This window comes from Strigops habroptila, chromosome 1 (genome assembly GCF_004027225.2).
Source record: "Strigops habroptila isolate Jane chromosome 1, bStrHab1.2.pri, whole genome shotgun sequence".
NCBI lineage: Eukaryota > Metazoa > Chordata > Aves > Psittaciformes > Psittacidae > Strigops > Strigops habroptila.
In genome coordinates this window covers 43305692-43330070 of record NC_044277.2, presented here as the reverse complement: position 1 = coordinate 43330070, position 24379 = coordinate 43305692, and the positions used below count along the sequence as shown (strand labels likewise).

The 24379-nt window shown below is 40.1% G+C and overlaps 1 protein-coding gene across 17 annotated transcripts in view; it reads left to right on the top strand.

Annotated features, from left to right (window-relative positions):
* The window catches only part of DTNA (dystrobrevin alpha), a 228091-nt gene that overhangs the window by 149772 nt on the left and 53940 nt on the right, over positions 1 to 24379 (top strand). For all 17 annotated transcript variants that reach the window (XR_003990953.1, XM_030482832.1, XM_030482849.1 and 14 more), the window contains 4 exons: positions 7417 to 7630; positions 15347 to 15432; positions 16975 to 17129; positions 22830 to 22935. Coding sequence is in view for 16 of the 17 variants with exons in the window: in XM_030482832.1 (XP_030338692.1) it covers positions 7417 to 7630; positions 15347 to 15432; positions 16975 to 17129; positions 22830 to 22935 (561 nt within the window). In the remaining variant the exon portion in view is untranslated. The remainder of the gene's footprint in view (positions 1 to 7416; positions 7631 to 15346; positions 15433 to 16974; positions 17130 to 22829; positions 22936 to 24379) is intronic.

Sequence of the window (24379 nt, the reverse complement as noted above, 5' to 3'; positions counted from 1 at the left end):
AAGAACCTCCCCCAGTTGCCACAACCTTTCAAAGACAATTGAGTGGCCTCACATTGACATCAGCCATCCCCCTCAGCACTTGTGGGTGCATTTCCCATCAGGTCCTATGGATTTGATTATGCCAGTCTGCTTCAACATCATCTAATTAGATCTTCTTCTACTGAGGTTGTCTCTCTTGCTCCAGACCTTCCTACTTGTTGCAGGGGCCTTCATCCTGAAGACGAAGCTTACCAGCAGGACTGATTTTTGCAAAGAAGTGAATGTTGTCTGTGGTTACTCATCCTCTTACAACTTCTCATACTATTGTATAGGTCTAATATACACATATTTAAAAATCAAAGCATTTTGCAATCAAATAACATGGCAGTAAATATTCTGAGTACTTTGTTAATTTGTTCTGTGAGCGTGCAGTATTTACTCACCAATCACTGCATCTACAAAACCTAGAAATCAAGTGAAATAGCAAGACGGTGCAATGAAATACATTTTGACAGTAACACATTCAAATATGCGCTGACAAGCTGGAAGTCCATCAGTCTTGCTTTTGGAAAACAGTGGCGACCATCCCAAGAGCTGCTGATGGCCTGCAGAGCATTCAGAAGTGGCCCAACGAACCACTGGACTGGCTGCCTAGTGAGTGCCCAGCTACGCACTGGGCTGTATGAACTCTGGCAGCAGAGGTCAGGAAGAGAGGTCGATGAGGAGCCTGAGAGACACGGGAGCAGGAATAGGAACATACAGGGTATTTCCAGGTACAGAGATATCTGGGCAATGAGTAGCCTGAGCGTGCCAGGCCATGTAGGGTGACAGCTGTCACCAGATGTACCCAGCCAAAGAGCTGGGTACCTCATTTTAGCCCTGAGAAGAAGCAACAGCTTGGTACATTTTCTTTTTCATGTGATTTGGCAGCCAGACAGTGTAGAAGACTGCAAGCCATCACAGCTAGCACATTGATCTGCATATTGGTGGGAATTGCAGATTAAGCTTCTGGTGATCATGCTGTAGCTGACTGATTTGAGGGGCAGCTTGGCCACAAACAGGCGTAGTTTAGAGGGAAAACACACCTCACTCAGTCCTCTGTTACCTGCCTGGCAGCAGAGAGAGGGAGCCAAACAGAAAGTATGAGTAACTTCCCAGGGCTTCATAGCAATGACGATGACAAATGGCTCCAATACCCTGATTTGTGATGGGTTCATAGATTCTAATCAAAAAAGAAGAATCGTCTAATGTATTTTATAGTATTTTTAGGATTGTTGGACAAGGAAGCATAAATCTTTCCCTTTTAATGAAATCCACCTGAAATACCTGACGTACATTTAAGTGCCATTGATTTCAAATGACAGTACTAGTATGTTTAAACTCAAGCATGCTTCTAAGAGCCTTGCTGGACTAAAATCTTAATGAAATGTACACTAAAATTTTGGAAATAATTTAAAATTAGCATAATACTTCTTTAAAAGTTTTTCCTGTACTTACCAACAGAGGAAAATCTATGAAAGAAGAATTCTGTCCTATCAATTGGGCATATTTAACCTAGATTTAGTTAGACTACTGTATGTTAAGTAAATTTGAATTGATTATTAAGGACCTAATTTAGTCACTTCTCTTGTTTGATTAAATGTAATCTCTTCTTCCATGTTCATTTAGTGATAAATGGAATGATAATACTGTAAAGTTCATGGTTCAGGTGGAATACAAAAAATACAGTAGAAAAAATGAGGATTTTTTGCATGGTGAGAAAGCTAAAGCACACACACTGGGTTTAATTATTTCATTACTTTTTTTTACTACTTAGAAGATATATTTCCACTACAGTTTTCTTTTTTGTGCTTGCTTAGGGCAGCATCATTTCTTGACAAGTGATGTTTGAAGTAATCTGCCTCCTTTGAGATTAGTGATATATCCAAGATTATCTTTATCTCACAGCCTTCCCATCATTCTAATCAAATTGCATGATGGAAAGAAGATTTCATTTTTCACTGCATAAATAAATTTTAATTTCTTTGCTTTTAGCTGAAAAAGAAAAAGTGTAGACCGTCTCTTCTCTCATGTTTTGGCTATTAAGATACTGTTATCTACCAAACAGAAAAATACCAGTTGCAAGCAAATTCAAGTTACAACAAATGAAAAATACACTGGTTTCTTGCTAATGAAGACTCTAAAAAGTGCTTGAAGAAAACAAGGAGGATCAGGATCAATAAAATTGACATATGCATTTGCAGTAAGCAACATAATTTTGTCCTAATTTCTATGCTCTCCAAATGTATCCAGAGTACACCTCTTCCACAAGTTAGCCTGTTGATCGAGTTGTAGGTGATGGAATTCTGCACCGTAACTGCTAAGTACTCTTTCATCATCGAAGTAGTAAAAGGCAATAGGAGAAGATGTTCTGAACACAAGTGAAGGCAGAAGGGCAGGATGTAAACTTCAAGAGTGTCTAAAAACTTTTTTAGTGTAGGAAAATACAAAACTCCTTTCAAACTGAGCCAACCATCTTTCATTCACCCTTACATCCTGCAGAAAGAGACTGATCAATTCAGTTACAATGTGCTGGCAACAGGCACTCTCCAAATGTTGTTTTAACAGCTGAAGGAGTCCACTGAAGGAAATAACATTTGTTATTTGGAGTATATTTTCATGCGTTGGTCTTAATTCTCTGCAGTTCAGCCAGGGTCTCTTCAAAGTGTGCATTTTTGGGTAACAATTGCTGTGGAGTGAATGGCAGCCATCTGTAATACTGCTTATCTGCGTTGTCCCACTTCTATCCAGCTACTGAACTTTATTTACATTCACTAATCACTGTCTGTCTGTTACAGAACGTGTTCACATATGAAACCCTCTGTGACAGTCTTTAAATATTACTGAATCTCATAAAAGTTAAATTAGCAGACAGTGTTTGCCATAGAAGATCTAATAATGCAGATGTTAACTTAGCTGTGACTTTAGAAATCACTTAACAAAATCTAAAGGGAAATATATAGTTTAGCAATTGCTTGTGGAAATAATCTACAATTTTTTTCAGACATCAGGTAAATGAGGGAGATCTTCTACACCTGAATGGCTGTGCTGGTCACAGAGTGTAAGGCCTTTCCAAAGGATCTGTGAAGACTGGCTAGGCTGCATGATCTTGGATTGCCTTATAGCTTACAGGTGCTAAATACAAGTGGCTGGGACTCCTGCAGCCTAGTCATCATCTGATGCTGAAGAAACAACAGACAGATTTCTACAGTTTTACAGATCTGTTTCAGAAAGGACATCTTTCTCATGCTGAGGGATATTCCCTTTTCAGAGGGAAATGTGGATAAGACAACAAAAGCTCCAACAGCAATGAGAAGTTAAAAACAAACTACTGCAGTTTTACTTTGCTGGGGGAATCTAAGGGAGATTTTAGGCAAAAGCTCCCCTGTATCTGAAAGCTAGTTTGTTACACTGCAAACTCTTCTTATCATAGCACGTAGAAATCAGACTCAGGCTTTACTGCACCACCTGTGCAAACAAAGTAAGGAGATACGCTTTCTTCAGTGAGATTGAGACAATCTCAGGGATGGATAAATAAATAAGTGGACATAGCATGTATTATAGAAAATGGGGAGCAGAGAGGATGAAAATTAAAATGATGGGGATGTAAACTTACACAGTTTGCAAGGATGATGTTCTGTTACTACATTGAAAAGAGTACAGATATCATATTAGCTGTAGGCATAAATTTCTAAGAGGTACAAATGAAAAGAGTGGAACTTGCAGAGGGCTGTGTTTTACTCAGCCTTTTCCCAATGTAGATAGGTTGACTTAGCAGTGTAATATATATGTAAGAGTTTGCTTACTATATGAGTAAACTTTAAAAAAAAAATAAATTTGAGGTGATCGGTAGGGCACTACATCCAGATGTAATCTGCACAAGGTTAAGTGATGCAGTGTAAGAGTCTGTGACTGTGACAGGATCTGGTAGCTGTTCATACAGATTAAAGTATTTATTATTCATATTTTAAATAAACCCTGAATTATTCCAGGCCATGTAGTAGTCAGAACACAAAAGACATCTTTTCTTAATGTTTAAAGAGCAAGGTGTGGGATTCATCTCTGTTAACTTTACCAGCTCTGAGGTTACATGTCTCCTGTAAACTTGTCGCTTTAGGCTTTGTCTGTAGTCATGAAGAAATACTGGCACCTTCAGAGCACTGTTCATCCCACCTGTCTCCAAACAGCTGGTTTATGGTGCCTTTTTCTTTCACTGACATTAGAGGGCGCCTTGATCACCAGCTGACAGTAGACACCTCATTTTTGACATTTAAATTTAGGTGGGTGAATTCTTGTTGTCCATAATAACAGACTTGAGTGAAGGCCAGGGACTTCAGTCCTCTGAATGGCAGTCGAACAAACTCTGCTTGTGATTTTGAGCTAGACATTTCAGCTGATATTTTCAAGATTAGTAGATCTTGTTAACAGTCCAGCTCTTGTTTGCCTCCCATTTCTTCCTCCAGGAAGTATTACTTTCCAGCCTCTGTAGTAATTTGTGAATAAAATGCAAAATAAAATAGTGCAGTAGGATTGTTGTTTATTCAGTTTCAGGTGTTTCTGGGGAAGAAAAAAAAAGGCCAAGTAAAATTATTATAGCACAAATGAACAGCAGTTCATTGAGACCGATATTTTATAGTGAGTGGGATACTATTACTGCTGTGTAATTTCCGGTAAGTCATTTTCTTAGTCTTCTGCCCTACCTTTCTGACATACCAGTGAATATCAGGATAGCTTGCGAGGCGTTCAGGTTAGAAGTAACACTAAACCCAGTATTTTTCTCTCAGATGTGTTAGTGTAGTGACATTATTAGTCCCACATCTGCTAGCCTGTGGATATTTCCTTTCTCAGAACCACCATCAAAACTAACTCTGGATATGACTATGTGATGAAAAATATAATATCAGTAGGAAAAGAAAAAAGCATGAAACTCTGGCAGCCAAATAGTGTCAGTACTGGATCATGTGAAGAATAAAGACACCAATCCCTATTTCAGCCTCATTCATTGTGCCAGCTGTTTTTCCTACATGCTGTTTTATTCAAGAGTTTTCCACTACTAGGCTGACACAATTAAAGCTAAATTGCTGCGTGAAGTTCTCACTGTTAGGGAATCTGGATGTCTGGTTCATCCTCCCTGGATGTCCTTTTGTCAGTACTAGGGAAGCCATCACAGTTCCACACAGCTGCAGAAGTAAACACATACGGTCAAAACAAGGAGCTTGTCCCTGTTCATTCTTTTCCCACTAGCTCTAATGTTGCTGATTTCATGGCCTTATTCTGTATTTATGATAGGGTCGCCCTAGTAATTTTTGGCTCAGTCAGCTAGTACCCCCGTTTGTGCTATTTTTCAGGGGTCTATCTTGTTAGTGTAGCCGCGAGTTGAGGTTAGCCATCCACTAATGCATTACTCCCTTTTTGCTATTTGTTATGCCTGGTAATTTCTCATGTTCTTATCTTAGCTGCAGTTCAGGTTCAACAGTTTGTGCACATACCCTCACACCCAGAAGCCAGCCTGGTGAAACCGCTAGTGGAAGCACCTTCTCCTTCACCTGCTTGGTCTGACTTGCCAGAGACAGCCCTCATGGCCAGTGACAGCTAGACCTTGATGGAGACGTTATGCTTAACATTCTGGTTTCTGCCAGCCCTTCCCCTGCTAGTAAGGCCACAAAATACATGCACACGTTCCAGCCTGTTGCTGCGTCTTCTGGCATCTTGCTCTGTATTTCTTCCTTGGCTCCCTTACAATGGTGGGAAATACTCACTAACCCTTCTGTCCTGGACCAGACAGTGACCTTCATTCTGCTGGTTTCTTCCATTCTCTGCCTAGTCTGTCCTCTGAGCCATTTGAAGAAGCTGCCCAGAAAGGGTCAGTTATTCGTTCATCTCCCATTTACCCAGATTACCCTTGTGGCAACTTGACAGTGAAAACTGACTGAATGTGAATGGTAATTACTACATTAAAAGGATCTGAGATCTATGCCAGGTTTCTTTTTTTTCTGGGAAGGTGCCCTTCTGCCAACTAGGAGACAAAAAGGAAGAGTTCAGAGAGGTTGTATTCTCCTGTTGCCTCTCATCTGTATGATGTATCCTCCTCCTAGGTATGCATGTGGTAGCAGGGAGTTCGAGGTTATTTTTTTCCTGAAGTAGAAGAAAGGAAACCCAGTTCATAGGGAAAAATTCCAGACTAAGTAAAACAACTATATCGTTTCGTTATCTATCTAGTATCAGTTTACATTTCTCTGCCATCAGACCATCATGTCACATTGCAGTTTGAGACAGCACCTGCAAACCAAGCAAGTGAAAATATAATGATGAGGATTAGAACTAAATTTCTCTATGCATCTCCTTCCACATACAGATGGCTCTTGATATGTCATAAGACGTGCCACCATGCTATGTAATAAGAGCTATACAGTAGTTTCTCTTGGTAAAAAAAGAGAATTGCACCCTGAAACCTTAGTTTCTTATTGACAGTTTAGTAGGACAGTAGGTAATACTTAAGATTAAAAGGGATGATTCTTTGAGTTCAGGTTTGAACTAAATCTGAATTTCGAATGTCTGTAGGTTGTTTTTGTCTTTGGCATGGTCCACCACTTCTGGAAATGCCAACCTGCAGCAAGCTGATCATACTGCCACAATAACAGAGCTATGCAAACAAGATTTTTGTTTGGGTACAATAGGAAGGGTGAGCAGAGATTGTTCTTTAAGCTCCGCTTGTAGGTAAAAACAGCCCCCATAAAATTCAGCTTAGACCAGGACTTTGACAAAGAGAGACTTAACACATGGTTTGGCAAATATATTTAGAAGACACAAAATATTATTGGGATCATTTCATTACATGTTCTTTGTTTAAATGTGGCTTGTCTACCCTGACTCAATTACAATTCTGTTTCTGTAAAATATTTTGCTTCCATACAAATTGCTGAAAAGAATTCTCAAAATGTCAGTATGTGATAAGCACTTAGTATTCATAGGAGCTTCTGAAAAGCCCATCTGCTATGCAAATTAATATCTAAGAGTAATTTCTGAATGGGGATTCATAGAGGCATGGTTCAGAAAAACTATTAGCATATGTTTACCTTCCAGTGATTTCCGTAAAATACAGATTTTTACTTGAATACTTTTTACAGTTAGGAGTGATTTCCCAGCTGAAGTTGTACTCATTACAACTAATAATATAAACATATTGTTTGCTTATTAATGGACTTGAATTTTATTTGCTCATTCCTCCACCAAGTTCAATTTTCAGTGATAGAAAATACACTCATTAGTTCAATTATTCACGAAGCGTGTCCTGCATGATTGTGTTATTCCCCGTCATCCTGTGGGATGAGGTGACTTTTTGTTGCAGGAGCTTTCAGGAACACTTACCTCACTAACTCTTTCTGTGCTGTCCCCTAGTGCATCTTGTGGACATCTGGAATGTGATAGAAGCCTTGAGGGAAAATGCACTGAACAACCTGGACCCCAACATCGAACTGAACGTGGCTCGCCTGGAGGCTGTGATTTCAACTATCTTCTATCAGCTCAACAAACGGATGCCGACGACCCACCAGATCAATGTGGAGCAATCCATCAGCTTACTGCTCAACTTCTTGCTAGCGGCCTTTGATCCGTAAGTCTGCCTTTCTTTCCTCCTCTCCTGAAATGATTTTACTTGCTCTGGAAATATCTTTGGCAAACAATTGATCAAGCTCAATTCTGACCCAAATAATGAGCATGTGAATAGTGCTAAGTAGGGAGAGAACCTAAATTAAGGACCTCTGCTTTCCTTTCTGACAAGCCAAATTCAGCACAACTGTGTTTTCATCCAGTTACTCAGACTTGTTCCAGTTTATATCAAAGAAGAATTATCTACAGAAACAAATTTACATCCACTTCTAATTTGCCATGTTATTTATTGACATACCAGTGGCTGACACGACTGCAATGCCTCTGCAGCAGAGCCATGGGTTAATAGCTCATTATTTTGAAAGAGCTCATTTTCCTGCAAGTTCTTGCAGCTGTAAGCAATTTTTTTTTCCTGGCTCATGCCAGTGCAGCATGATTTTGAGACCATGACAGAAATAGAATAAAGACCCGGAGGTGATGAAATTCATGTTGTTTATTACTGCATGGGGCCAGTATTACAAAAAGGACAAGTCTGAGGTAGAGCAAGCCACTTATCTTAATGAGTATACTGGGTATACATGTTACAGTTTCTAAATACATAGTCATCAACCTGTACTGCAATATTTGCAATCCTCAAAACCAAATTACTGGAGATCAGTGTTTAGTCTGACAGATGCGGATGACCTGTGGCCTGTTTATGGCTTATATTTTTAGTTTTCACCAGCTGAAAACACTGGCCATGACACATTCAAATAGGGATGCCGCCTCTCTCCCCCTCCCTCTTTCCCATCCTCTCGCTTGATGGCCCCAGTGCTGGGTGTCATTGAGCACCTTTTGGAGCCAGGCCAGCCAGCAGCTCAGTTGCCATGGCAACGGGGAGAAAAAGTATATGTTCCACATGAGGAGGCTGCACTCAACCTCCCCTCTGGCCCCTGTGAAGGGAAGAAATAGAAACCAACCCATTGTGAAACTGTAGCCTTCAGGAATATTTTTCTCCCCTCAAGGGCAATAAAAGAAGGAACAGGCATTTTAATTTATACCACTGTGGCTGTGACAAGAACACTGAAGGACGATGAAAATGGCCAGACACATGCATTGCTGCATGCTGCAAGCAGACTGCTTCCCACATGCTGCATGCTGCATGCTGCAAGCAAACACAGCAAAAGACCCAAGACTATGGAAGCAAGACCTGCAATAATGTGCTTGTTTTGTAGCTCACTGTAAAGGGGTAAAGATCTCAGCTAGATGTCAAGGCTCCTTGCAGCAAAATGGAGGAGAGGAATTTACTCCCCTGTAAAAAAAGAGAGAATGTGCTTAAAGGGGTAAGATTTCGCTTTCCCCGAAAACGTCCCATGTACTGTGGGCTGTGAGCTGTTTCTGGGTGCCCATCAGGCCCTCCCAGGGGAGAGGAGGCTGTAACCCTCACTCTATTTGCCAAGCAGCAGCTCAGTCTGTTGTGTACTCCAAGCAGGGTGCACAGGATACGCTTCCCGGAAGGATAGAGACACCTAAGGGACCCCAGGAAGAGGCTCACAGCTCTGGGGTCTGAGATAGGGACTGGCTGCCTACCACCCCATCTTAAATGCACCGAACATCTGGGATGAGGTTCAGCTGCAGGCTGAAATATCTAAGTTCAGGCTTCATGAAGATGCGTGTCAACTAGATCTCTCTTTACTGTAATAGGAGATACAGAGATATAGGTTATCTGATTCTCAGAATGTGCCCTACCATTCAGTGTGGTTCAGACTATTGATGTTTTGGGTTGGGTGATGATTTAGCAACCAGTAGTGGTCCAGATTTCCCTGTTTCTGGGAAACAAAGGGAGGGAGGTGACTCTGTATGCGACAGGAACAGTGTGAGAGCTGCTGGGGTTAACCAGAGCTGATGTCTCTGCTTCCCATGTTGCGTTCTTCCCTCCCCTCCCCTGCAGAGCAGCAGAAAGGTCCTCCACTGAAGGCTACAAGTCAGTAGAAGGAGGATCGAGGTCTTATCTTGTGATTCCACGCTCAGAGGGAAGCAATGCATTGCATAAAGGGGGTGGATCTTGAGCAGGATGAAGTCTTTTTCTCACTCTCTCCCCATTTATAGAAACTGGACAGTTAAACTAAATTGCCTGCAGTCTTTTCTGATGAAAAAAGGGGGTTACCAGCTGCATGAATCATGCTGAAATCATGACAGTCACCCCTAAAATGATCCTTTTATCTTTGGTCTGGGTTCACTCTATTTCTTAGTCTTGTATTTTAAGAAAACAGTTGGCCTGCAGAAATGCTCTCCAAATTTCTAGGTGGCTACTGAGGAATTGTTTTTCATGTTTGCGAATGAATGTTAATATGATCACATTTGATTCTATGAATGCAGACAACAACAACAAAACCAGAAAAAACCCTAAATAAAAACAGAACAGCTTTTAAGACCAAAACAGTAGACCTAGACCAAATAGCTCTTCAGTATAAATGAGACAGCTGTTCTAAGTGATCATAGATGTTTTTGGTGTTTGTGGCTATGCAGAGCGATGGCTGCTCCTGCTGTTATGTGGGCAGGTCCAGGAAAGGTTGTGCAGTTTCTCGTATCCCATTTGAAACGCAAAGAAAGAGAGTAGAGAAATGGAGTCTGTGACTTAACATATATGAAAGGACCACGGGGACAAGTTAGTGTGTAATTATAATCTAATAATCCTACCACTGCCTCATTTATTTAGTTCTAGTTAAATATATACTGCCACACATGTACTGTGCTGGCTGAAGATCCTCCCAGCTTTAAACAGAGCTTCTTCCTTCGTGTATAGCCTGCTGAAAACCTGGCAGGTTTCTCTGCCCTCTAGCAGGGAGTATTTCCCTAGGCCTAAAACAAATAATGTCTTCTCAGGACCTAGAACCTTACTAGCAAAACTTAAGAGGAACCACAGTGCAATGCTGTGACATGTGGGCCAGCTTGCCCACTGCCTGTGCTGAACTTTCATCCCAGTTTTTATATGCATTTTTCACAGCCTTGGGGATTCATTAGCCTGCTTAACCCTGAAGGGAGGAAAAAGTGGGGAAAAATTATAGTAGATAAGATTTCACATGGCACTGAGTGCGATCTTCCTTCATGCTAAGCTAAAACTAAAGTGCGACCTTATAAAACTGCAAGTCAACACAGTTAAAATTCACAAACAGAAATGCTGCTCCAAGTAATTTGCCATTAGTGTGTGATAGTCAGCATCATGTGGCAGAGGACCCCAACAACCAGTGAGCAGAATGAGGTGGTCAGACTTTAAAAAATCTGGACAAAACCATGCCTGATTTGCATTTTTAACTGCACATTAAAATCGGGCAATAGCTTTTGCTTCAAGGTGATTAACTGGCTTTATTAAATAACAGCATACTTCCTTCACTGGCACATGAGTACTATAAAAAGATGACAAGTTCAGACCTCTCTGCAAAGTTCATCCCAGGCCAGTGTCAAAGCCTAGGGGGTTAGGTGGAACATCAGCCTCATTCAATCGAGCTGTTCCCAAAAAGACTCTTTTTAAACAGACTGTAGAATATTCTGTGCTAGATCATCTTCAGCACTGACTCAGTATTGCAGTACAGCTACTCCTGCTGCAAGGTTTACCTGACAAGAAAACAGCTGATTTTTCTCTGTTCCCTGACATACCTGTCCTAGGAATGGAGCTGTGAGATCTGGGCTATGAAACAGACCCAATCTGGCTGGAGGAGCTTGACTTCAACAAAGAATAGAGGAAATATTCGCATCTTTTTTTAATCAAATGCACATTTGAATCATACTGAGTTCAATACATGAAGATGTTCTTTGTCTGTTTTGACAGTATAACTGCTTTCTCACCCATCCATTCAGAGCTGTAGAGTGTTTTAATTCCCTCTCTTCTCCACCTTGGCTGATCACTGAAAGCAATACAGGCCAGCTAGTTTTATGAAGGAAGTCTAACAAAAAAAATGTATTTCAGAATTTTGGTCATTATGCATTTTGCTCTCCTAAATGAAAGAATTTTGCTTAATTCCAATAAAATTTCCTCTCTGAAACCTATTTGTGAAAATGGGGCTTTGTAATTACAGCCTTTGACATTTTGGAATTGGCTGCCCTGATTCAGGTGAGCAGCAGGAGGCCCACAAGTAACCGAAGAAATTTCATTACTTTTGGAAAAGATAACTTGAAGCAGCATTGGGGGAGCACCACTTCATGCCTGGTTAATGAGAAAAATCATATATTCTCCATGTCCATTTCATGGGACACATTTGCTATTTCAAAAGATGTGATATTATTTCTTTATAGCTTTCCCCACTATATGGCTGCCTCGGTATGACTGTTGCTACAGATCCTGACACAGTGTCATCCATTTGATATCACTCTCCTTGCTGACCAGGAAGGCAAATTTGGGCCCTGGAGCTGGACTTAGCCTTTTATCGTCTGCGGGTTTTATCAGGCAGTCATGGGGCTTCCTTGCTCTGGGGAGAGCCTGTCTCTCTCTGCAGCCATGCATTTGAAGAGGAAACCTTCTGCTCTGTTCTGGTGTTTAAAAGCATGTATTATTTTTTGCCCTTTTTTCCCCAAGCAGCAGGAGATAACCTTAAGCCCTGTCCATCACTGCCTTTCCTAAGTACTCCATCCTGTGTTGTTGCTAAGTGCACATCACCTTCAAGGTTTGCTTTTGCGTCATTTATGCTTCTAGTGCTTTTCTATAGGGATCTGAAGAGTAATCTCAGTAAGAGAGGTGCTATAAAAAATCAAAACATTTTCTGGCCTCTCCTGTTTCCACCAGTAAAATGTATACCTCTTTGCATTAACCAGCGTAAAGCTTCTTTCACAGAGCACTGACTCCAATAGATACCTTCCTTCATGCTGCTGTAAGCCACTGCTTCAGCATTTGCTTTTACACAGCAAACACTATGGGGCTCCTGTGCTGCCAGTCAAGGGCATCTGTAGTGCTTAGATATAGCTTAGGGCACTTCGGGATCCAGATGATATTGGCAAGTCTTAGACCCCATTACCCTGTCTGTTTATCAGTCATATATATTTATATATGCATATGTGTATATGTATGCACACCCACATAGACAGATGTATACATTTGGAGGGCAAATCAAATTTATACTGGCTCTAGTGATGCTTTTATGAATACAAATGACTGATACAAAATGCAGTGTCAAAACTAATCAACTCAAATGGAGAGATTGAAGAGATAAATGAAATCTTTTCTTTTTCTGTTTGGGTTCCATAACTGTTAGAGTATGGGACAAGCCAATGGCTCTGGGGTAGAAAGCTGAAGGCCAGTTGATATGTGTCTGCCATTCAAAAATATAATCCTATTAGTAAATGTAACTAAACCTACTGGGAAAAATAATCTAAATCTGAAGCACTTCCACATGGGCTTTATTTTTTCCTCTAGTTCTTCTGTTGCTTCTTAATAACACTGTTGCTTCCACTTAGCATTTATTTTTCTTAAGTATAGCAACTCTTTTAAAGGCAGGTGAAAGCCTCATGATTAAACAGTGCAGAAAAGCTCCCAAAGGTCTAAAGGGTAGCACACACAAAAAGAATTAAAAAGAGCAAATTCTCAGCCATAGCAGTGCTAGTTCCTGGTTTACACAAATTAGAATCCAGTCAACAGAAAGAGAGAAGACTGGAAATTTCTATACTGTGGTTTTGATTTTATGAAGCCAGTCAAAGAGAACACAATGTAGTGAAAAAGAAAACGTGCATGAAAGGCAGGATTAAAGAACATAGTAAAGAACGAATTTGTTTCTTTTTGTCTGTATCTCTAGCTGGTTTTGGGACAAAAAGCCGAATTTTAAATGAGTGTTAAGAATATTTAGAATTAATACTTAGAATCATGGGTTACACTGATGCAGAACTAAATCCCATTCACCGAACTTTAAAGACTATTAGCTAGCCAAGCTTAGGGAACTGACTCGTTTTCTAAAGTCTTGAGTACTTAATGAACATAAAGCTAAAGCATGTAGCATGCTTTAATGTACTGATATGAGTATGCCATTAATGGCTACTATATATGTGTATGTTACTCTATTAGTCTTGTCTGTGGTTAGCAGAGAGAGAAAGTCACAGGCTCTGTGCTTTCCAGAATCAGTTTATCTTTTAGTGCTGATTTTTTTCATTAGAATTATGAGTGACAATCAACAGAGTAATTTCAGAAATATTGATAAAGAGCTATATTTCTATATTCTAATGTTTAGCTATTGCCAGTGCAGTCATACTATCTCATATAAGACAGAATTATATATATTTTAACAGAAGTCTCTTACAAATGTAGTGTTCCCTGATACAGTCTGAAAGTCGCAGAAACTCTACTTCCAAAAAATGACACAAAGCTTTATTATCTGTTCCCATCATTAGCCCTATCAGTAGCATTTAGAAGGAGACATGGGTGCCGTTTTGCTGAGGTCACAAATACTGGTTGACTGTCTCTTTTTTAAAGCATGATGATGTGTTCACACTGATGTCGTTAAACAGGCATATAAGAGGCTATTAAGTAATGCTAAGGAGATTGGATGATAGATAAAAGTTGCTCCAGTGCAACTGTGGACTCTTACTGCCTTATAGTAAGACTCTGAAAATTCAAAATAAAAACTCATTTCACCATTTGGGTGCCAAAAAAAGGACATTAAAAAGCAGATGAACTTACAAAAGCATGTTCATTCTCATCTTTGGTAAGGGACTGGACATTACAGCATTTTCGTTCTGCCATTCCTGTCAACACTGGACTTAGTTTCACCTAAACTGGGAGGATAGGTGTTTTAAGAGCTAAGAGTGCCTTGCAATGTGTGAAGCGATGTATTACTCACACAGCTCGAATATACCAAGGTTTCTATAATGGCAGGTGATCACTGTTCTGACTGTAGAGGGAGAATGAAGATAGCAAGAGGATCAATAGAGTTAAGCCGTTGAGTGCTTCAAAACAGTTGAACGAAGAGTTGGCAGTGTGCTAAAGGTGAACAGAGCGTCCTGAGAGCACAATGTATGGTCTGATCCTTGCAGGGAGAAAAAAAAAGAAGTCTTTTATTTTTGCCTGAAAGCGAATGGATTTGCAGAAAAAAATACATCTTTTTACCCCAAGGCATACTCCTGTGTGCATTTGACATTTAGCAGCATTACACATTTTAAGTTGAAAAGAGAGATCCAGGCATAGCCTCAACTTGAACAAACCAGGGACTCTTCTATACATCTCAAGAAATGTCCTTTGCTTATTCTGGATGCAGGTATATTCCCCTTCTTAAAGGTTTATGAGAGTCCAGGTGTATCATTTAAAAGGCAATTGTCAGGCCTTATTAACAGGTACAATATGCAGCTTGTACAATCATGTGAGCCCTTTCACTTTTGCTCCCAGTGTTGATTTTTGCAATCTTCTAGGGACAAAGATACACAGTGCACTTAGTATAGGGACACCATGAGTGTGATGGGTGCCTTCCAGTGCTACTGTAGCACAAATAGCAGTAATGATCATCACCTTAGTGTATAATGAGATAAACAGTTTAATACCGAGCTTCATATGCATAATAAATCTGTTCTGAGATCTTTACAGAACAATGTAGTGATGTGTGTTCCTACAAAACAAACTGATTTTAAAGGTCTTATTTCTTTGTATGTCAGTCCACTTACAGTGTGCATTACAATATGTGATGTCAATTATATGCATTTTAAAAGGAAAGTGGTCCATGTTATAAAATGGACATATAAAATATGTCTACTCTTTACTTTTGAACAGGGAAGGACATGGTAAAATTTCCGTTTTTGCTGTCAAAATGGCCTTGGCAACTCTTTGTGGAGGAAAAATCATGGACAAATTAAGATGTAAGTCTTTCGGGTGATGTTTTTTACATGTTAACCATTGTAGTACTTGGAAAAAAAACAATGCAGGTAGAAAAAGAGGGGATTAGGATAAATTATAGTTTCATGGCTGGGTTTGGGATTTGCACTGTGTATATCTCCAAGTAAATCCTGCTAAATGTTTGTCTTAACTTTACACCAGACTTCATATTTTTGAAGCCAAATTGCATATTTTGAGGTTCTGATTGGTGGAGTTTCGGGGTTTTTTTGGGGGGATGATTGAATTCAGAGTACAGGTAAGTGCCTCAAATGTTCAACATCGTGAAGCATCATTTAGCAATTTCTTCAGACTTTTTTTAATAACATTTCTCATTTCACACTTAGAAGTACAATATATTTATATGCAATTTATAGTTTTCCCATAGCATATATAGTAATGCCATGTATTTTGGAGAACAGATTCTCATTTCACAGGATTTATTCCCAGTTCCCCAATAGTCAAGGCACAGTTTACTTGTAGCTGCAATGAAAGTCTTTCTGTTTAGTGCTATGATGTCTGTAGCTCAGGTACAGAAAACCATTTTGACTTTTTGAGCAAAAGATTAATATCAACCTTCAGTTTCCTCTGAGCCCTTTACCACAGCCAAAGAAAATTGAGTTTATAAATTGCAGTTGATTAGACAAGTAGAAATCCCAGGTATTAAGTTAATCTTCTAGGTTTGGTGCCATATTTTAGTATATTATTTCTATGTCAAAACTCAAATACAGACTGAACTTAAATTACAAAGTATAAATTGAACACTGTTCCCTAGGCTCCTTTAAGAGTAGGAGCAGGGTCCGCCCAGTGGAAAGCTGGAGTACAATGCTGATTTTTCGTGTCAACAGTCCCAGGGTCCTTTTGTCAGAATTTCCCTTCCACATTCCTGGTGAGTGAAGCAGATGACATGACACCCTGAAGAATGATAAATGTCCCTTAGTCTATGATCCCCTGATAAGCTTAGGATAACTTTAAACAAGGGGAAGAGTGAAGGCTGAGAAACGTGCATCTCTGCAGTAATAAAACTGCAATATTTTTACACATGAACAAAAAAGAAAAAAATTGGAGAAGAGTGAAAAGTAATGCACTTGGAAGACCTTCAGTGCTTTGTGTCTCCAAAACAATAGCAACTGACTTAATTATCTCATTGTCAAGGTTTGGATTTGGCATGGTAAGCTGGCAGTAGGCAAAAAGCTGATGTTGTGCATCTTGTCAAATTAGATCTTTCTTATCTGCTTAAATTACTGCCTCATGCCATGCATTAGACTTTGCTTAAAAAAATGACCACACACAATGAAAAAATAAAAAAGGACTATTTTAATATCAAAATCAGCTACTTTATATGTAAATGATTCTCTTTGTTTTCTATTGAGAGGGGTTATAATTCAAGATGCAGTAATAGTGGAGGTTTCCATAAGCAGACCATGTTGTTTAACACTTGTGGTTCAATCAGATGATACTGAATTCAGACCAAATCTGTAGCTCTCACTGAAGTTGCTGTGTCTTTTTCTTGTCTTTCCCCCCTTCAGATATTTTCTCAATGATTTCTGACTCCAGCGGAGTGATGGTTTATGGCAGATACGACATGTTTCTGCGGGAGGTTCTCAAGCTGCCCACTGCTGTTTTTGAAGGGCCTTCATTTGGTTATACTGAGCAATCAGCAAAATCCTGTTTCTCGCAACAGGTAAATGAAGAGTGAGCATCCTAGACACAGGATCTCAATCACCCCTCTGAGCAGGCCAAGAGTTTCTTGCTCTCTTACACATATGTGCGTATTCACCCAGGAAATGCATGGCTGGGTAGAGGGAAGGTCCACTTTCCTTATCTCTGGCACGTAGGTTAGGTGCCTTCAATTGGAAGCTAGTCTCTATAGGTTCCCCGTATAACCATGAATGAAAGAGAGGATTAGTCAGAAAGTGATTCAGAGCAGCATCTTAACTTACATGTTCCAGAATTAGGGAGCCTGAGGAGACTAACGTCCTAGATTAAGCACCTAAGGTAAATACTTACATTTAGGTGATATAAATACCCCAAGACATGCAAATCCTCCACTTCAGTTAGTTGTTATTACTATAAGCATATATGAGACTACATGAGCATATAGTTATATATGACTATATGAGACATATATGAGTATATATTCTCCATACAAAGCTCAAATCCTACCAAAAAATCAAACTACATATTTTCCAAGTGATGGTATACACACATAAGAATTTTACAAGTGAGAAGAAAATTGCCTTAAGCCTTTATTGAAAATGGGAGTCAGTAGGTATTAGAAAATCCCTAGTCTCTTACAGATAACATCAGTGAGATAGGGTCTGGAAAGCAATGAATTAATTCTGAAGAAAATACGAGATTTTTCCACAACTAGCCAGACTGTAGGTGTACTGAGTACAGTATGTTGGCTGCACCTAACACCTAGCACTTCAAAAGATCCCATAATTGGGGCTGGTTGTCCACTTCTCCAGGGGAGAAGAGAATTCCTCTGGCTTTTGCCACGCATCACACTATATAATTCCATAAATATAAAGTAAGGGAAGACAGTGAAACTGGGAAAATGTTCTAAGTAAAGTGGTATTTTCATTCTCTTTATCTTTCACTAACTGAATACTGATGAATAAATAAGTTGAATTGAGCAAGAATAGTGTCATTTTCATGCAAAATAGAGTCTAATATTTTGTTTTCCCTCAGTTTCATCACTAATCAATAAGTGCTCCAGTCAACTGAAAGGCATTGTTAAAATTCATTTATGTAATAATCTAAATAATTTTAAATGGTAGTCTTTGCATATGTGAAACTAGTCTTGTTTCACAGAGGGAGACTTAAAACAGTGCTTCATCTTATGTTGAAGAATTTACATAGTGAAGTGGCTTTTAATAGTTTTGTGTTAAAACAATAACAGAGTGCTCTTGCACGGCAAAAGTGCATTCAAGCTTTGCATGTGGAGGAAAAGAAGGTTATCAAGAGTAGTCAACATGGATTCACCAAGGGGGAATGGAAATCATGTTTGACCAATCTGGTAGCCTTCAATGATGGAGTGACTGGCTGGGTGCATGAGGGGAGAGCATTGAATGTTGTCTACCTTGACTTCACCAAGGATTTTGACACTGTCTCCTTTAACAGCCTCATAGGTAAGCTGAGGAAGTGTGGGTTAGATGAGTGGACAGTGAAATTAATTGAGAACTGGATGAATGGCAGAGCTCAGAGGGTTGTGATCAGCAGCACAGAGTCTAGTTGGAGGCCCATAGCTAGCGGTGTTCCCCAGGGGTCAGTAGGGGTCCAGTCTAGTTCAACTTATTCATCAGGGACTGAATGAAGGGACCGAGTGTACCCTCAGCAAGTTTGCTGATAATACAAAACTGGGAGGAGGGGCTGATACACAAGGAAGCTGTGCTGCCATTCAGTGAGAGCTGGGCAGGCTGGAGAGTTGGGCAGAGAGAACCCTAATGAAGTGTAGGGTCCTGCACCTGGGGCAGAATAACACCCCTGTGCACCAGTACAGGTTAGGGGCTGCCCTGCTGGAAAGCAGGTCTGCAGAGAAGGACCTGGTAGTCCTAGTGGACAATAAGTTAACCGTGAGCCAGCAATGTGCCCTCATGGCCAAGAAGGCCAGTGCTGTCCTGAGGTGCAATTAAGAAGGCTTTGTCCAGCAGGTCAAGTGAGATGATCCTTTCACCCATCTACTCTGCCCTGGTGAGGCCCCATCTGGAGTACTGGGTCCAGTTCTGGGTTCGCAGTTCAAGAAAGAACTGGAGGAGCTACTGGAGAGGGTCCAGCGGAGGGCAATGAAGACAATTAGGGGACTGGAGCATCTCAGGAGGAAAGGCTGAGAGAGCTGGGACTGTTTAGCCTGGAGAAGAGTCAGCTGAGAGGGGATCTTATTGATGTATGCAGATATCTTATGGGCAAGTGTCAAGAAGATGGAGCCAGATTCTTTTCAGTGGTGCTCAGCAACAGGATAAGGGGCAATGAGCACAAACTGAAACACAGGAAGTTCCATCTGAATATGAGAAAATACTACTTTACGTGGAGGGTGACAGAGCACTGGAACGGGCTGCCCAGATAGGTTGTGGAGTCTCCCTCTGGAGATACTCAAAACTCACCTGGACTCCATCCTGTGCAGCCTGCTCTAGGTGAACCTGCTTTAGCAGGGGGTTGGGCTAGATGATCTCCAGACATCCTTTCCAACCACAACCATTCTGTGAGTGATTCTGTACATGTTGGACATGCTATTATTAAAGATTATAAAAGCAATTTATTTTCTTGAAAAAATGTCATTCAGGCCTCATTTTCTGTCTAAGCATCCATCAGAAATGGCACTTTCATTGACACTGCATCTAAATGAGTGGACCAGATGTACTAAGGTACCTTAAGAAACAAAGTCTCCGAACAGGCATCAGGTGGTTTACTTCACTTTCTCCACTTAAAGCTAACAAGAGTTATGTCTCTGAATAATGTAGATTTAGGAAGCTGCTGGTTTGCATCTTTAGGCAGCCAGGTACTCTTGTAAATCTAGTCTAATATTTCACTTAAATTGACTTTATGTGATTCTCATTACGTCTTCATGAGGGGTGTACCAGAGTTTTGAAATGAGACTCAACATATCCCTGTAGCACTGTGATAAATTATATTTACAATCTTAGTCACACAGTAGGTTGTTCTTTCACAATCTTGTATTATTGCACTTGGCATTATCAGAAGTTGATACCTTGGGATGAGTTTGGCACTCGCTCTGTTGTTCTCAGTATGGAACTCACTTTTGCTTACCTTTCAGCCCCCTGATACACAGATTGCTCAATTTCAGGGAAGGAAAAGGTTCTGGGAATGATCTTCTGCTCACAGTGTCAAATCCGTTTCAATTTGCATCTGAAAGGACTTTTTCTGTTGCAGAAATGTTTTATTGTTCCCCATTGTACTGGTTCACTTGATCAAACCCTGTATTTTCCTCCATCTCTGAAGCACTGCTAGGTTGAATGGCTATTCAAAATAGAAACAACAGTGTTTCCTCATCAGCAAATTCATGGAACGGAATTGCCAGAGCAAGTGACTTAATGTTTCAGAATGCAAATATGTGGCTCAAAAAGTAATTTTATTGCCACCACTTTCCCCATAGGTAGGATTAATGTGTTGTTATATGGTATTTGTATTAATATCTGTTGTTATTATTATAAAAAACACTTCTTACTTCTCTTTTTTTATCCCAAACTGAAAAGATAGACGCTAACTTCATTTTCTTAGCACTTGGCTAAGTGTTATTCCACAAACCTAGACTCCATCTGCATGTAGCGTATATTTAGAAAACAGCTTTCAGTTTCAACTTTCCCAGCAGCTGAAAAAAAACTGCAGGAGGAAAATATGCCTTGTAAAATGTATGGAAATTGCTCTGCTGGTGTCCTTTTAGGGGTACTGCTCTCTCTAATCCAGAAAATCAGTGACCACCAGAAGGGTTGACCCATAAAGCTGTCAATGAAGCTAAGTTGCTTTATCTGGTGCAAATCAGGCTTTAAATTATAGCAGCACTCAAAAGCCTACTGCAATGTGGAAGAGCTGTTCTTGTCTCACCTCTATTTATTTAGACCGGTTGTGTGTTTGCTGCCAACTTACCCCCCTTCAAGCACAGAGGGAAGACTTAGGAATACTCAGCTGTGCAGTATGGGTCACTGGAGGACCCTTTTTTTCCTGGACTTCGTTCTGCTTTTTCTCCTCCTGTTCTCATTTCTGATGCAGACAGCACAGGCATTTGCTGGTGGCATTGGTCAGCAAAGCCATACCAAACTTCACAGGCAATCTCCAAAAGAAAGATCCTTTTCGGTGGGCTGATGCTTACAGCATGGGATGCCTCTCTGGGAAGTGGTTATCCACTCTCCATGGGTGGGAAGATAATTCATACAACAAGCAGGTGGTTGCTGTTTGATTGGATTTTCATACTGCAGGTATAGTGGGAAAAGGTAGTATTTCAGTGAGATTTAGAACTCATATTCTGGCTATTTCTGTTCATTAAAGAATCAAGACCATTTTTGCAACTAGCCTGAATATTTTCTCTTCTCCTAGGGACAAATATCTTTATATATTTCCCAGTATTTTGCAGTATTTCCACCTTGAGACTGTTAGAGAGTGAGATATTTTACACTGATTACTCAGTGTGTAAGAGAAATAATGATTTTCTTTACATCTGGTGGCAATTGTGTATAAATACAGCACAGACACTCAGTCTGGAAATCTCAGCTCTTAAAAGCATTCTGCAACACACTGAGATGATACATGTCACTGCATAGCTGATGTTTTGCTTCCTCATGGGGTAACCACAGTTCTTTAGCAAGTTAAAGCAGTAGCTTATGCAATCAGATATGAAAATTTAGCAATCCCTTTGGATATGGGGATGCTACTTCAAGATGTGTGTCTATAAATTACATCTTCACACATTCTCAACGGGGCTCAGTATTTTTGCATCTTAATTTTATTTTAAAAGAGTGCTCAGTTGCTGATTTCTTAAGGACTCTCTGTCCTTGACCACCCAGTAGGTGTGTACTTTAGTATGTGACCAGTATACTACATAGGAAAGAGCAAGTATTTATGGTGGAGATATCTTGGGCCTATAGGTCTAAAAAAACCCAAATGAACTAAGATTTGTAATGACTTTTTCCAGACACCTCAGAAACTTATGGCCCTAGATTTCATTTTGAAAATCAACAGGGATATTTTAGAGTTTAAATCTCTTTGAAAGATAAAAGGGCATAAATCTTGGCATGCTTACAGTTGTGGGGAGTTTAGGAACAGTTGCGGTCCCTGAGTGTATGCAAACACAACATCCCACAATCAGACCTCACATGTAACTAGTTACCATCATTCAACAGACAAGCATAGTTTCTTAAATTACAGTAACACAATTGCCTGCAATGGTCTGTCCTTACCCTATATTTGGTTTGAAATTGTACTCCCTTGTCATTATTTTCTTTCATTTTCTTTGTTGGAGAGCCATCGGTCATTCTCTGCAGTGACTTTTCATATGAAAATTGGTAATATATAGTGATACCCTACATGCACTTGTACTCATTATTTGGTAACTCAAAACACATGAAAACATGAGGAGTTGAATGCCAACCTTATTCACAAAGCACCTTCAGGCATTGATTTTAGAAGATGATACTCTTGAAGTGAGTGGGAGCTAGGTGTATCCAACCCACTCATCAGCAGTATACATTTTAACTACAAAAAATAGTCCAGAAAAGCTTTGCTTGTACCACATATTTTTTTTAGTAAGCCAGGGCTGCAAGCAAACTCTGAAACTCTTTCCCAAGTGTTTCTGTAAGGACAAGATAAAATCATTTTGGAATGTCTAATTACTGATTTTTTTTTTATGTTTATTTGCTTGTTTGAGCAGAAAAAAGTCACATTAAACACTTTCTTGGATACTCTCATGTCTGATCCACCACCACAGTGTCTAGTGTGGTTACCACTTCTGCATCGACTGGCAAATGTTGAAAATGGTAAGTAAGAGCTGCTGCCAAGAAACAGTTACAAGAGTAAACTTCTGTGTGATGTTTTTCTCACTCTGTAGATGGTTTTGCAGGAGCTGCTGTGCTGGGTTCATTGACTCCATGTGCTCTTCTTACAGTCACTGGTAAAATGTTTAAAGAATCCTGTTGGTCATTAAGCCAGGAATTTGACTTCATTTTTGCTATACTCAGGAAGTTATCCTGACCATGTCCTCTCCTCCTGTGCTCTGGATAAGCAAAGAGTGGTAGGACCTGATCTATTCACATGCTTACATTTGATAAACCATCAAGGCCACAACTTTTATTAGCTATGACATATGGCAGCAGAGAAGGAACAGCTTGGCAGTTTCCGTTCATGCAATATTCTTGGCAGGAGATGTCCAGTGCAGTGCAAAATACCAACCAAAAGGTCCTTATGAAGGATCTCCTCCTAAGCCTACACTCTAGAACAATATATTCTTGAAAGGAAGTTCTGGATCTGTCCTTATCCTTTGCTTGTATGGAAGATGAGGTTTTAACTGTGAGATGCCTCTTTCTCCTCAAGGGTTCTTTCCCCAGAATGAGTACACCACAGATTTTAAGACATGTCCCTGGGTAATAACGTCTTCCTCAGCCTTCCAGCTTCTTGAGACTCACAGATGTAGTCCTCCAACCAAACCCTTCGTATACTGCTTCTGTAGAAGGTGCTGCCACACTGAAAGTGCAGAGTCAGAGCTAGAAAGCTTGTGCACCTCATCTCACCTCACTGTGTGCAGCACCACATTGCAGCTCAGAAACTCTGTACAGTTCCTCATGTAAGTCTGGAGAAGTTCCCCAGCTCAGATGCAGCCAACTTCTGCTATCCAGAAGAACCAGCACTGACAATAAAAGGAAAAAAACCACCATGAGACAAGAAATGCCATTTTATTGCCTTATTTATCTGGGTGTACTTGTTCCTAATGTGGCATTTCTTGCTCATGATCATCAGGAGGCAATGATGCTGACAGTCATTATTCTAACCCTTTAAATCTAGGAAAAGGAAGATTTAAAAATGGAGGAAGTTGTACGAAAAACTTAAAAATATTAATGTACATAAATAGATTTTTTGTGAACAATTTCCCAGCCCAGTATTTTGTCTGAGAGGTTGTTGTGTAAGGATCTTGTTCAATATTCCTGTGTTGTGGCTCCCTTGAAGGTTTACCTCTAGCATAACTGAATCTCTGGGATGCTGCAGGGAAAAAGAAGTGGGGAGGGGAGCAGGAGGAAGAAAAGATCATATATACTCATCCTGTTAGGCAATAGAAGTATTTATACCATATTTTCAAAGAGAAAATGGGGCTGGTGGAAAGGGAGGTGTGCAGCCATTTTTTGGTGATACAAGGAGGAGGAAAATATACGTCTTCTTGTACTAAATAAATCCCTCATCCACTAAAAGGCACCAAGGTGGGTAAGACGA